At 37.0% G+C, this 13,805-nt stretch overlaps 1 protein-coding gene across 1 annotated transcript in view; it reads right to left on the minus strand.

Moving 5' to 3' along the window:
• Positions 1-13,805, minus strand: part of CORIN (corin, serine peptidase) — a 116,015-nt gene that overhangs the window by 87,135 nt on the left and 15,075 nt on the right. The window contains exons 2-3 of the mRNA XM_064710351.1: positions 11,976-12,120; positions 5,497-5,949 (exon numbers count right to left, since the gene is read on the minus strand). Of these exons, the coding sequence (XP_064566421.1) occupies positions 5,497-5,949; positions 11,976-12,120 (598 nt within the window). The remainder of the gene's footprint in view (positions 1-5,496; positions 5,950-11,975; positions 12,121-13,805) is intronic.

Here is a 13,805-nt window from a genome sequence, read left to right on the forward strand (position 1 = left end):
ATGGAATTTCTTGTTTCTGCACTACTCATGACAAATTATGTCCAGCTATCCCCATCCTGGTTTTCATATTGTTCCTTCCTACCAAACAGAAAGGTGAGCTAGACCCTCTGTAGCAGCTCTGGGAGAACACAAAATTCTTTGTAGGAGAATTCTAATAGTGGCAGAAACCCAAATACATAATAAGAAACGCTGTGTAGTGACAAAGAGATTTATTTCATTTATAAATTGAACATAGTTGAGTGATAAAAGAATTAGGGTAACATCAAGGCTGAGTGGAGGACTGCAAAGAAAGACGTGTTAGAAAGGTGAAAAGACCCAAGATTCCTTGGATGCAAGCAAGCAAACATAACTCCTGTGCTTTTTGAAACTCCTGCGCTTTCTGAAACTTCTGAGACAGGCACTCGCTTTTACGAGAACGCTTTTCCACTTTATTCCTTAAAGCAATCGTTTAGGGCTCGGAGGGGGTTCACCCTCCTCCGCACTAGGGCAAGTCACCGTGTTTCGCACCCCGGGAGCGTCCGCTGCCCCGATCCTACCCCTCTCCAGCCCCGCTCCAGTCGCACTCCTGCCCCGTTCCAGGCCCCTCTCCAGCTCCGTTCCTGCCCCGTTCCAGACCCCTCTCCAGCTCCGCTCCTGCCCCGCTCCGGTAGCGCGGGACTCGCGTTCGCGGCGCCCTCTGGCGGCGGCCGGGGCAGGAGCGCGGCCGGGCCGTACTGAGGGGCGCGCCCGGCCCTCAGCGCCGCTCAGCGCCGGCCGGGCCGCGGGGGTGCCCCCACGGATGGGCACGGCTGAGGGTCAAACTTGGCCCTGTTACTTTTCACGTTAGGATCTGGCCACCGGTATAGCTCTCCACTGAAACTGCTGCTGTGAAATGGCAGAGGTGCTACGAGACTGTCTGCTAGGGGAGATCTACGGGAGACTTGGCACAAAGAAAAAGCAGTATTAAATATACATATGCAAATACACCAGTGAATGGAAGAAAAAAAATCAGACACTAATACTTCCTATCCCAGTGTATATTCCATTCATCTACAGGATGTTTTTCTATGAAGGTCGGCCCTTGCTCTCTCTACTTCTGTCTCCCCAGTCATCAGTGTTACAAAACAGGGAGTCATGCTTCACCTGAATCCAGTCTCCCGCTTTACTGCCTCAGCACAGTCTGCTTTTATTTCAAAGAGAAAAAGTAGCAATAAATTGTATTAATATTTCCTTGGGAAACCATGTTTTATTCTTTTTAATAGTTACTATTTAAAATGTGGTCTTTTTTCTTTTAAGATTGACAGATGAGTAGAATATTACTACATATGCTTCTAAACTCTATGAATAAACACTACAGAACCTATTGATTCACCTGACTCTCATCCTGATGGTTTTGCTATCAGAAAACTCTCCAGTGAGCCGTCCTCATGACTTGGGACCATGGTCCATGCCTCCAGAAAACAGTTAGGTATGAAGTCACACAAACTCAAATACCTCAATAGGAAAAGCATATTTCCTCACTTGCTTCCCAACAGAGAGGTAACACAGGATACATTTAACTCAGAAGCTGACCTTTGGTAGGGGTCACTATTATGTATTCAAGAAAAATTATAGTAATACTGGGCAAATATAAGGAACAACCACCTAGGACTATAACAACAACTTCTGGCAACATAAAATCTTGAACCTTCAGAAGTCAGAAGTTTCCAGTGGACTATTGTTTCTACAAGCCCCAACAGACCAACCCCTCACAAAGTTTCTCCAAGCATTTCCATACTTTCTGGTTTTCCCATCATCCTGTGGCAGGTAAGTCCATGAGGTCTCTTTTTTTAGCTTACTGCCTGATATGAAAAAAAAAAAGAAAAAAAGAAAAAAAAAGAGGCAATTCCTCATATAATGAAAAACACTTGAGTAACTGTTCTATTTCACCTAGACACTCAAAAGGTTTTGACTATTCATCACAATGACTTACTAACAAGCCAGCTGTCTTCCAGAAGGAAACAGTGTCTTCCTTCTATTTAGTGCCTCCCCACAACTAAGTCTTTCCATGTCTCTACTGGTCTGATTGCCTGCTATTTGCCTTTTCCAATTCAACTGTTATCTTTCTTAAGTTACACAGAGAAGCAGGACTTTCTTTTTTGTTCTTGGTAGATTTCATGATGAGGATTCTCATGGAGACAGAATGCTGACTACAGCAAACCATCAGGTTGTCATTTTGGTGGCAACACTAGCTTAAAGTTCAGCATTGTATTTGATAGAGTTTGCATTGCTTCCCACCGTCCAGCATTCTTTCGTATCTACTGGCACAGTCATTTAAACATTTTATCAGCCACTGTTTCGACTATGAAACCTTTATGTGATTCCCAGCTATTCATTTTAGGGAGCTCAATCTGTATTATCAGAAATGTTATTACTTGACTATTTTCTGTTTTCCCTGATCAGAAAACACTGTCTGTGTGTAAGATTCCACCAGCAACCTTCTTCACTCTGGAGCCTAGCCATTCATTCTTAGTTCTCCTTCTGTCTTCTAACAAATGCATAGTCTGTGACAAGAGGTCTGTAAGATTTCTTGGTGAAGACTCTTGTTAACAGCATTTTGAAAAGCCAAGTATGTTTTATTAGCCAGCATTTTCACTGTCGCCTTCAAAGAACTTTCTAATAAATTTGTGAGGCATTGTATCATTCATTCCTATTTACCCACTAAGCCATTCTTTGCTAGAATTTCTGCCAAAGTACTTCCTTCTTCTTTAAGGACTTCTTAAATAATTGATGTCATATGTGCCAAATTTAACTCCCCTCCAGTTAGTAACTCAGCAATGTCTTACTTATGTTAGTTTCAAGACTTTATTGAATACCATATGGTCACAATATTTATAATTTCTCTTATTAATGTCTTTTACTGAAGCTCTGGTCCACCAGTAAAGTAAATCCAGCACTAGGAATACCAACCAAAAACTTAACAGCCACATGAATGCCAGTCCAAACGTGTTCACAGAATTTTGTCTGGTTGGCATTGAACTGGCAGTCTCTATGTCATATGACATATCATTTATCTTTTATTGTACTGCAATAAAACAAGCATAAAGTCCAAGTTACACATGCTTACTAAATGAACAGAAATGCATTCACCTCTCCACATTTGAACCAGATGAAACTTGTACAGACAGATGATCTCCTGGTGTGCCCTGATGATGATGGAACATCAGTCTGACACACATTTAGAGGTTAATTTCCTTACAAGATACGCTTAAAAAACTCAAACCTCCATTTCACATGGGTTCAAAAGTGATTACGTCAATTCACGGGAGGACAAACGAGCGCCCACCAGGACTCACTGCATATCACTGGAATCTGCTACCACATAGCGTTCAAGCGTCTCAGCAGCCAGCCCTAGCTTATTCTTCTTCAGGCATGTGATAATGCTCACAGCTGGATTCAGACACTAAGCAAGAGAGAAATATTTGATCTACTACCACTAATCTGATGTGGTCTTTAAGTTTTACTTGTCCCAAAAAAAAAAAAAAATTTACTCCAACAGAATATTCCAGTTTCACTTCACCAAAACTCATTTATATCTCACTGTCCTCCACATCAGAATACTAAAGAACTTCCTGTGAACATCAGACCATGTCCTATGTTACCTTAGGGATCTCTCCATGAAGAAAGCTTATTTGAAACAAAAAGATCAAAGGGACTAAAGATAAAGTATAAGGAGTTAATTTGCAAAGGCAAATTAAGAAAAAAAAAACAAGAAAGAAAGTGAGTAGAAGACAGTGCTAGAAAGCCCCTGCTTTCTAGTCCTCCATGCCTTGGAGAGCCATGGGAACACACAGTTATTATGAGATCAAATTCTTCTGAATATTTTATTTTTTTTTTAATCTACACACAGAATTAAGACAATGTCCCCATGAATACGGATAAGCAAAACACTTGAAAGTGGAATCAAAGAGTGCAAGGTTATTGATTAGTAACACACTATCTCTGGGTTTTGGTTTTTGTTATCTCAGTTTGGGATGGGATTTTTTTGTTGTTGTGTTGGGGTTTTTTTAAGAAATCTGTAGTATATAAAATTTGACTTTGAAAACTTTTTGTCCTTTTCTCTTTACACAGAAAATACTGCGCCACAATAGAATTCCAAGTAGTCACGCCTGCTGAATATACACGCAGTCATACTGCTTTTGGAATGATCTGCACTTACCAGAATAGAACACATACTTGGAAAGTGCTAGAAGTGCCTCTCTGTATAATACCAAAAAGATTAGAAATCCAAACCTAAGGCTGTCCTGAGTCACTGTAGAGCTGTCCCTGCATTACCACTGTAGTAGGGAAAAATAGCACGTGCCATACACATGTGCATATTACATATACATGTTATATGCATCTCAAAAGAGTTTATTCCAACATAGTAAGAAAAGACAAAAGAGCTTTACACTGTTTCATCTATATTTCCTGGATATATTTCAAACATGATTATGAAAATATTTGTAGTGTAGTACATTATGCTTTCTTGCTGTTCCTTGGCACAGTGATAATTTGCCGTGTTGCCAAAAGAAGTAAATAAATTAACCACTAATAGGATTCAAGTGTCCGTTTATATATATTTATTCTGAGTTTGGGGCACAGGGAGACAAAAAGAGAGAAATCTACCTAAGAAAAATCACTTAACAAATAGAACCTGCAAAAAGCCTGCACCATTCAGATAGCTTATGAAGTCACTATAGTCTAGGGGAGAGAAGAAAATACTGATAAATCATTGATTTACATTACATTTTCTCTGTGACCCTATGAATAAATTTTGCTCTGTGCTCTGGTGGGATTAAGAAAAAAGGAATGGTAAGCAGCTCCAGAGAAATGGATTCATTTCAATATGGTACCCTTTTGTTTCAGCAATTAGCAAAGCAGTATCAGGGAATTCTTCACCACCACGAACATGATGAATCAATAACATTTACTATGACATTAATAAAATGCACCTACCTTCATAGTAAAAAAAAAAAAAAGTCTTGATCCCAGTTAATTGTTGTTACTCTCTCTCAAAAATGCCAATGGAACTTCATTGCTACACAAAAAAAACTGCTTCAAATTAGAGAAGAATTTATCCATTAAGACATAAAAAGTTGTAACTGCAATTACATGCCAAGATCAAGAATGTACTAGCCACATGCATAGTTTTAAAGAAACAAAATATGCAATCTATAGACTTAATAAGTGCACTAACTCATTTCTAGGCTTGGTAAGCCTGATTATCACCAACTGAAGAATGTATTTTAAGTTTTCATACTGAGAGAATTTACAGCATCTTCCTTAACAGAAGGAACAAATCAACTGGTTTCTTATCAGAACAAATGTTCTGATAAGAAACCAGTTGATTGCAAGATGAAATGTACACAACAAAATTAATTATGGAAAGGGACACATGTTCCTTAGACCTCAAAGAAACACATAGGGGAACATGCCAACAGTATACTCTGTAGTTTTTTGGCCAGAACCATAGAGTCAAATAAAATATAAACTTACTTTTTTTCTGATCCAATTTTTGTGACACAGATGGACGGGTAGGACTTAATACCGGCAGAGTGGTCATCCTCTCAGTGTTGTTAAAAGCAGCCTCTGTAGACCACAACGTCGTTTCCTCTGCAGTTGCAAAGAGCTGGGTGCTGTCCTCAGAGCCCTCTGCCAAAGCAGATTCAGAGGCAGGTTGATGACTGAGCACTGTGGCTTGAGTTGGGGGATCAAAGGAATTTTCCTGGAAAGACTCTCTAAATATATTTGAGTTCTTGTTCATTTGGTCAACGTGGGATAAAGGCATGGTGGTCCAAGAAGAGGGCTGAGTGCTGAGATCCACTGTGGGATCAGTCTCGGAACTATTTTCAACAACATTTGGCAAAAGATCAGGAGACGCTTCAAAGTCACCATTAACTGTGAGGCCCTCACTTCCATTTGAATAAAAGCATGTTTTTTCTAACACTCCTGAAATAAAGGAAAAAACCACCAAAATTACCATCACCTGGAAAAGTGTTACCAATTTGTTTTGGAAAGTTAATACTAACTAAATACTGATACAGATTTTAAAAGTATTTTAATATCAAAATTAAAATTAAAGACAAATTTAAGAATTCTACCTGGCAACAAAATGACAGGAGCACATAAAACATGGTTGCTGTAGGATAAATAGAGAAACAAATGCTTCAATGAGCTTAAACTATTTTAATCGTATTTATAGTATGTCACCAAATACTTACATGTTTAAAACTACGGAGTGAAATTTCAAGAAGCTTCAACATGCATTCATTCTATCATTATGTTAACAAGATGGACAATGCTATTTTTTACTCCTTTTAAACTGCATCATCTCTTGTTTTCATAGTACCACCATCTTCAGAAATCCAACTCTGAAGCTTTAAGGGAATCAATACATTTTCAACATATTCCATATTCAGTAATTTGTAAAATGGAAAGAGATACTGTTTTCTCTGTATAAGATTATGTATTTCAACCACCACTGCTAAATATGGGGCCCTGAGTTATTTGTCATTCTTCTCTGATACTGGATTTTAAATATACATTTATTGTCTAAAATTCTGTCACTTGCTGGCTTTATTTTTCCATCATTTGTTATATTATAGACAAAAACAGACTTTTCTTAGTTGCATATGTTGAATAGTTGCAAGTAATTATAATACACAAACAGTAAGTAGATCTATCCCACAAGCACTGGGAATTTAAACTACATAATAAGATAGCTGATCTTTAACCTAGTAATCCAAATAATAAAGAAGACATCTTTAACATGTGTAGAGCACATAACTTATTTATCTATAATAAAAGCAACAAATATTATCTCAAATTCTTTAACCAAATGTTTTAGAGTCATATGTAATGCTAGAAGAGAAGCACCACTCTGTATTACAATATAAGAAATTTTTGGTAAATAGTAAAAGTAATTTTTGCCACTGGCAGGTAAAACAGCGTAACAATCATAATAGACACAGTGCACCTAGACTTGATCATAAAAAAAATTAAAGGAATCATCAAAACATAAAGTCTTCCAAATGTACCAAGTACCTGGGCAACAATTGATAATTTTAGTAGCTTTTCATCATATTCATTTGACTCTTCATTAGCTGCTTGGTGCAGATGAACCCCAAATGGCAGGGGGGTTGGAATTAGATGATCTTTCTAGGGTTCCATGACTCCTAAGTCCACAGAACACTCAGCACCATCTCTCCCAGACTTAATTTTCATTTTGGTTATGGCATTTACCAAAATGGCTGGTTGCACCATCACCTCCCAGTTAGGCCTTGTTCACCCCCACGGCCCCAGGCTCTGTACCCAGACAAACCCAGCTCCAGGCACCACACAGAGCCCAACAGGGTATCCTGAGCCCATTCCCATTAATGAATTCCTCTTCTCACTTCTCAGTGCACTCTGCTGCTAGAACAAATTAGTTCACTGGTCTGAAATTCAAGGACTGGGCAGGCAGAAATGCTTATTAATCACAGCTACAAGTAACTGAAAATGCCGGAAGAATCCAACTTAAGTGCCTTTGGCTTGGAAAGCTTTATAGGTAAGGGAAAAAAGAGAACTGGAATAGCTGAGAAGGAGCAACATCAGCTTTTTTTTTTTTACTGAGCAACTTTTAACTATAGCAAATGCAAACAGCAAGAAAAACTGGTGAAATTTCTGAAATATAGTGAGTTTCAATTAAACAGTTACCACTTGAGATTTATCCTATCATCATTTATCCAGGCTGGATTGTTTTGGCTCCAGTGTCACTAACTGTGAGTAAATCTTTATGTCTAACTTCTACTGGACAAACCCAGGGGAACTTTATACATACATATATATATAAATGTTAGGGTTTCTGGTTTTCCACCAGCAGATGTTCATATGTCATTGGGGTTTGGAGGAATTTACTGTGTGTACTTTACAGAAACAACTGAAAATCTCCCACCAGCAAATTATTTAAGCAGCACTTTTTTTTGTTTGAGTCGTCTAGTAAAATCAAACAGTAAGTGCATTTTCACAAATAGGGACTAGTATTAATATGATTTGCTAAAGTCTAAGGAAGAGTGAGTCTCAGAAATTGTGGTCACTAAAATGTGGCTTTATCTGGATGCCAGGTATTTGTGTTCAAACAAAGCATTGAATCTCTAGAATTCAGAAGCCTACTTTGTTTCAAGTTTCAAAATTTATCAGGTTTTTTTGCAGGTTTCAAAAAGTTAAAATAAGCTTTTTGAACTCCTGTGGGAAAGTGCACAGTATTTTTCCATAATTCAAGAATAGCTTAAGGTATTTTTTCACATTCTCTCTCCTCCTCCCTAGACTCGTCTCTTCTCTTCCACTCAGCATAAAAATAGAAAAAGGCTGTAAAACATTGGTCCCAAAGAGTTATTAATAAATTTTAAGTTAAAATTAAAATGATTAGCTATTTATATATCACTCAGCAGAATAAGAAGTAATGCATTACAAGACAGGTAAACTCTTGAAAATTGTTTGAAAACCCCCTTTGATTTAATACCATGGTCAAATAAATACTGCGAAACAAAATATTGAGGCTACCCACTGGATTCTATCCTCTTCTCACTCAGACTTATTTAATTCTTTTTCTGGAACAACAAATAATAACTATGTCTATCAATGCCACGAGGTCATTTACTTCTTTCACTGAGATCCTCAAATGCTTGTTTGCTTTTTCCATCTATCATTCCAACAACTGCATTTTTTTGTTCTATTTTTAGTTTCCAAGGGATAACAACTCCTCTTAACAGGGGACCACACAACAAAGCTCTTCGACACAAAAGGACTTCCTAATTGTATCATCCCCACTGACAATGAGCAGTATTAAAATTATTTTTAACAAATTTTCCCTCCAAAATAACATCAGCCTGGCTCAGGTATGCCCTTGAGGGAGGCAGGTGTAGGTCCCTGGCATTCCCCACTTGCTAGCTCCAGATGACAACTCTGTTTCCACTCAGTTTCTAAGTTTTTGGTCACCTTCCTCAGTCACCTCTTTCTTCTCCCACATTCTCCTCCTGTCCTGTCCTTTTACCAGTGCACCATAAAGACTTTGGGGACTTTATTCCAGGCTGCAGAATCCACTCTCTGAGCTGGGCTCCCATTCACTTTAATTTTCATCCTTCCCCCAACCCTTCCCCTAAAAACACTATTGTATATTTTAAATCCTCAATTAAGCTTAGTGGGTATGTTTTTATAGCATCTGTATTTAAATTTAAAGATACCTAAGAAAACAGAGTGATGCTTTAAAACAATTAGTTCTTTCTTAATCTTTTCAGTGAAGAGAAATTAATTACTCTCCATCAATGTTTGCCAACAGACATGCAGCACATACAGAGCATGCATTTTATTCATGTATACACAGGCACACTACACCAAACTATTCTTCAGACTTGGGTTCATAGAGCTGTAGATGGTAAATCATAAGTCAAATAGTTAATTAGTTGAGAAATAGATGTAACCATTTTCAATTTGTGTCTCCAGCTACAGCTGGGCATGTCCAGATGACAGAAACATGAAGTATGCTGGCCTTCATTGTGCTTGGTACAAAACAGAACTACTGGGACCAGACCCATTCATTTCAAAGCAACACTTTCCAGTAGTTTTAATGATCATTTCCATTTGCTGTTCACTTTTGGGGACTAATATTTTGCTTAAATATGGACAGGTTTTAAAAAATTGACAATTTACTTAAAAATGGACAGTTAAGAGATTTAAGAAATAGTCACACTGTTCAAGCTCATAAATTGAGATTCTGGCAGCATAAACTGTGGAAGATTTCTAGCTCTTCAGAGCAGGAAAGCTCCAAGAGACCAAGTCTATTTAAAAGCTAATGAAACAGAGCAAAGCAATCTAACAAAGTATGGGTAATTGATGAGGAAGTTGTAAAGGAAATAAAGCATAAGCTCACTTGTACAGCTGACCAGCACATATGAACTGAGATTTTTCCTGCAGGGTCTGTACCCATGACTCTGCCCTCTAGAGAAATGGGCACCTTACTGATACTATGAAGGTCCCATAGTATACCAAACTACAGCATGTCAGTTAAGCTGCAGTAATCTATCTTTCTTTCTTTCTTTTCTTTCCTTCCTTCTTCCTTCCTCTCACTCCCCTCCAACCTCCCTCCCATCAAATAATTTCTATTAGCCACTCAACTATCAACTTATTTCTTACACAGTAAAACTTCATACCAGTATTATAATTCAGTTATTATTGACCTGAAATAAATATGAAGTAATATTTTGGATATAGTGTATTATTAGTTACTGTAACAGACTATATTCTATTACACACACTTGAAATCCCCACAGCATTAGTTCATCTAATTCTGGTCATCAAATATATTTGCTTCTAGGAAGTCAATGCATAGAAAATGAAAGCTGCTGAGAAGAATAGTAAATTATAAAATGTTAATTCAAAAGCTGCTTCCGAAGGGACCTTTGCAGGTTTTAGACTTGGGTTATAAGGCCAAGCCTTATTCTTTACCCTACAGTAGTGACGTTGACTTAAGAGGAGACAGTCACGATTTTTGCTACATAAGCAGAATCCGAACTGGCCCCATTTCCCAGAGGATTTCATACATTTTAATCACAGGTCAATCCATGCCTGAGAAAGAGATTGAGTATAACTGATATAAATACACCTGCCTTTTTATCTGGTTTCTCACCAAAGAATGAAAATCTAGGGCAGAGGATATGAAAGATACAAATGGAATGCTAAACATAAGGAAAGCAAATTTAATGGCTTTCTATTTCCTAATTGCAAGACTTACTTGATCTTAATCCATTTTAGACTGTTCTTAGTTCAGAAATACAATCCAAGACTTAACTGTCAATCATAACATTCACTAGCTTTGGGGGTTTTCTTACTTCCTGAACTTAAACTAAATGAAAAGAACAGGCCTACAACATCATTTACATACCCTTTACAGACTGAATGGAGAAAACAGATTTAAGTTGCTCGGATTTTGACAGTACTTTTGAAACATCTTTACTTTCTTCCTAGGCTTGTTGTTTGACTGTTTGATGTGAATTGAAATTGGAGTGTTCAAATCAGGAAAATAGATTTATATCTGTATGTCTGGATACTGGAAACAATACCCCACTTATTTCAGATGGGCTTCTGAAGTACCTAAGGAAGCTCAATTCGAAAATGTTCTCATTAATAAAAAGAAAAATTAAAAAACCCCAAAAACATTCAGCACTGAAAGCAAATTTTTTAAACTTTTTTTTTCCTGAAAAAATAATGCTTTAACCTAGTTTCATTGTCCTTTTCATTTTGTACTTGAAGCAATTTAATGATATGTCAGCTTTTCTAAAAGTAACAAAGGGAAGATTTTTTAAAAAATTATGCTAATAAATTAGCACTTTTTAATTATGAAAGACATATGCACAAAATTACTTAACAGACTAAGCCATTATGAAGTCTATGAATACCTTGAAACAGTTACCACAAAACATATTTGGGGTTCTGCATTGATACCTATTTTGTATGTAGAAGAAATGAACAAAATTTTCCTTATTAAAACAGTAATATTTTGTATGCTGTTCAGAAAAATTTGTGGCTTTATAAATTAAATTTCACCTGAAAATAAGAAACAGGTTTGCATATGAATGTGTGACAGACGGATATATATTCCATTCCACTAACAGTGATCTAAAATGATAACAAAAGTATCTTTTTTACTTGTAAAATGGCTGCTGAACACTATCTACATGTTCAAGATAATATGTTCCTCAAAAATCTACCTTGAGAAAACCAGAAAAGGTTTCCTCATCAATACTTTAAATATGTTTCAAGGATATGAATGTAAATAGCAGATTTATTTCTCTGTAACAGTCACTAAGTAGATTCGCTTTTTAGATAGGTGTGCTAAGATATATGTCTAATGTCTACAGTTATATTAGCACTTGGGAATGTGGTCTTAGTTTTAGTCTCTTTAATTTAAAAAGTGTCTCCTTAATTAAAAAAGCACTCACCTACGAATGTAAGCAGGATCACCAGCAAAAGGATCAGAGCACAAATGCATGGAATCAGTATCAGGAGCAAAAGTCGAAGGAACTTGGCAGAAGCCAGTTTCTGAGAGCAGCCATCCCCCATACTATCCTCATCTGCTCCTAAGACCTGAAAAACAAAAATGCAGTTTCATCATGCTGGGGACCACCAGTAATACCTGTGTTTTCAATAGCAGTCCTCCCTCCCTACTACACAGCTACATGATTTAAATATATGCTGTATATGGCTAATGGATTCTTAAGGACAAATTGAGTGTAAATTTTCTTCCTGGTGGACAGTCTAGCACCATTCATATCATTTATTAAATTTTACTCAATATCCAGACTTATAGCTTCATTGAAATCTCTAAACATTTCTAATGAACTGGATGTTGGATAGGCATTTCATTTGAAAAAAATGAAAAATACATAATAAACTTAAGACATAATAAACTAAATACAGATTATTTTATAATTTAAAACAATCCATTACTAATTATTCAAGAGCTCTCTGTTCTTGTTTCTTTTATTAAAGAATCAACATACTATTATAACCTTTAAGTGACAATAGAAGACTCATTTGCACAGTAATGATGTCTGATTTTTTTAAGTACTTTATATAATGCAAATCACATTTTCTGTCCTATGAGTGGAATACAAAAGAATAGAGAAAAACAATTTTCTGAATTCAACTGAGCTGTACAAAAATTCAAACCCCTGTAAAAGCCTAAATATGCATTTTATATTTTTTAAAGCTAACTCCATTAATACTATGATCACATATACTGGAGAAACGTCATTGGTTTTAAACAGAAACAAAAACAAAATTCCAAATTAATATTTAATAGCAAGATTGAAACCCTTACAAAGTCAATGCCCCTTTGTTTGAAATTGACCAAAAAATAAAATCTTCCCTGTGATAACGTGAAACTAGATGGTAAGTTTATTCATTACAGACAGTGTCTTCCCAAAGGATGACTAATTGTTTATCCTCTTTGTCAGGAAGATCAATCACATCAAAGTTGGTTGTGTCAGGACACAAGAGTAAAGGCATCCATTACCCTGACAGCCTCTCCCTGAAGAACCTCAAGAGACTGAAGTCTACAACATAAATAATATTAGTTCTTGTAAATGCCAGTCTCTGTGGGTTATCCCTTTGGCTGGCTCTGCTGAACGTGCTTTTCTGTAAAGAGCAGGTCATCAGACTGACTGGCACAAACCAAAGCTGAACTATTTCTTAAGGAATTGCTGCAATGACACCGGATTTGTACCACTCCATAACCTCAGTCCCATTTACTGCACTGAATGAGAAGACCTCAGGCATAAGCAGGATTTGCAGAATTATCATTCTACAATATCTCCTGTTCCAGCATGGCACAAGACTATTTGGAAGGTAATTTTCCTTACTGATAATAGTTTTACCAACTAATCCTGAGACCCCTGGTTACTAGACACTGCAAGACACTTGACAGACAGCAGAAGCCAAGAAAACTGCATTTGTGAAGTTGTATGTGTCTTTTCTGACACTGCTAAGCGTCACATCATCTGACCACTTCTAGACTCATCCAGTGCAGTGTCTGTCCCATTCGACTTCTTTTCCTACTTCCACTGTTCAAAGTAAAGACATTAACACTGAAAATGCATATGGTATTGGTATGGTGTGAGATGCTGGTAGCATCTCCCTTGATAGTCTTCCCCCTATTCCAGTGATTCAGTCTCAACACAGTCCTACTACTAGATTTACCTAGCAAGCAGGATGGTAAACTTAAAGATTTTGGATTTATCTGAAAATCTGAAACAGCCAGCTCAGGATGA

Source organism: Zonotrichia leucophrys, chromosome 4, assembly GCF_028769735.1.
Source record: "Zonotrichia leucophrys gambelii isolate GWCS_2022_RI chromosome 4, RI_Zleu_2.0, whole genome shotgun sequence".
Classification (NCBI taxonomy): Eukaryota; Metazoa; Chordata; class Aves; order Passeriformes; family Passerellidae; genus Zonotrichia; species Zonotrichia leucophrys.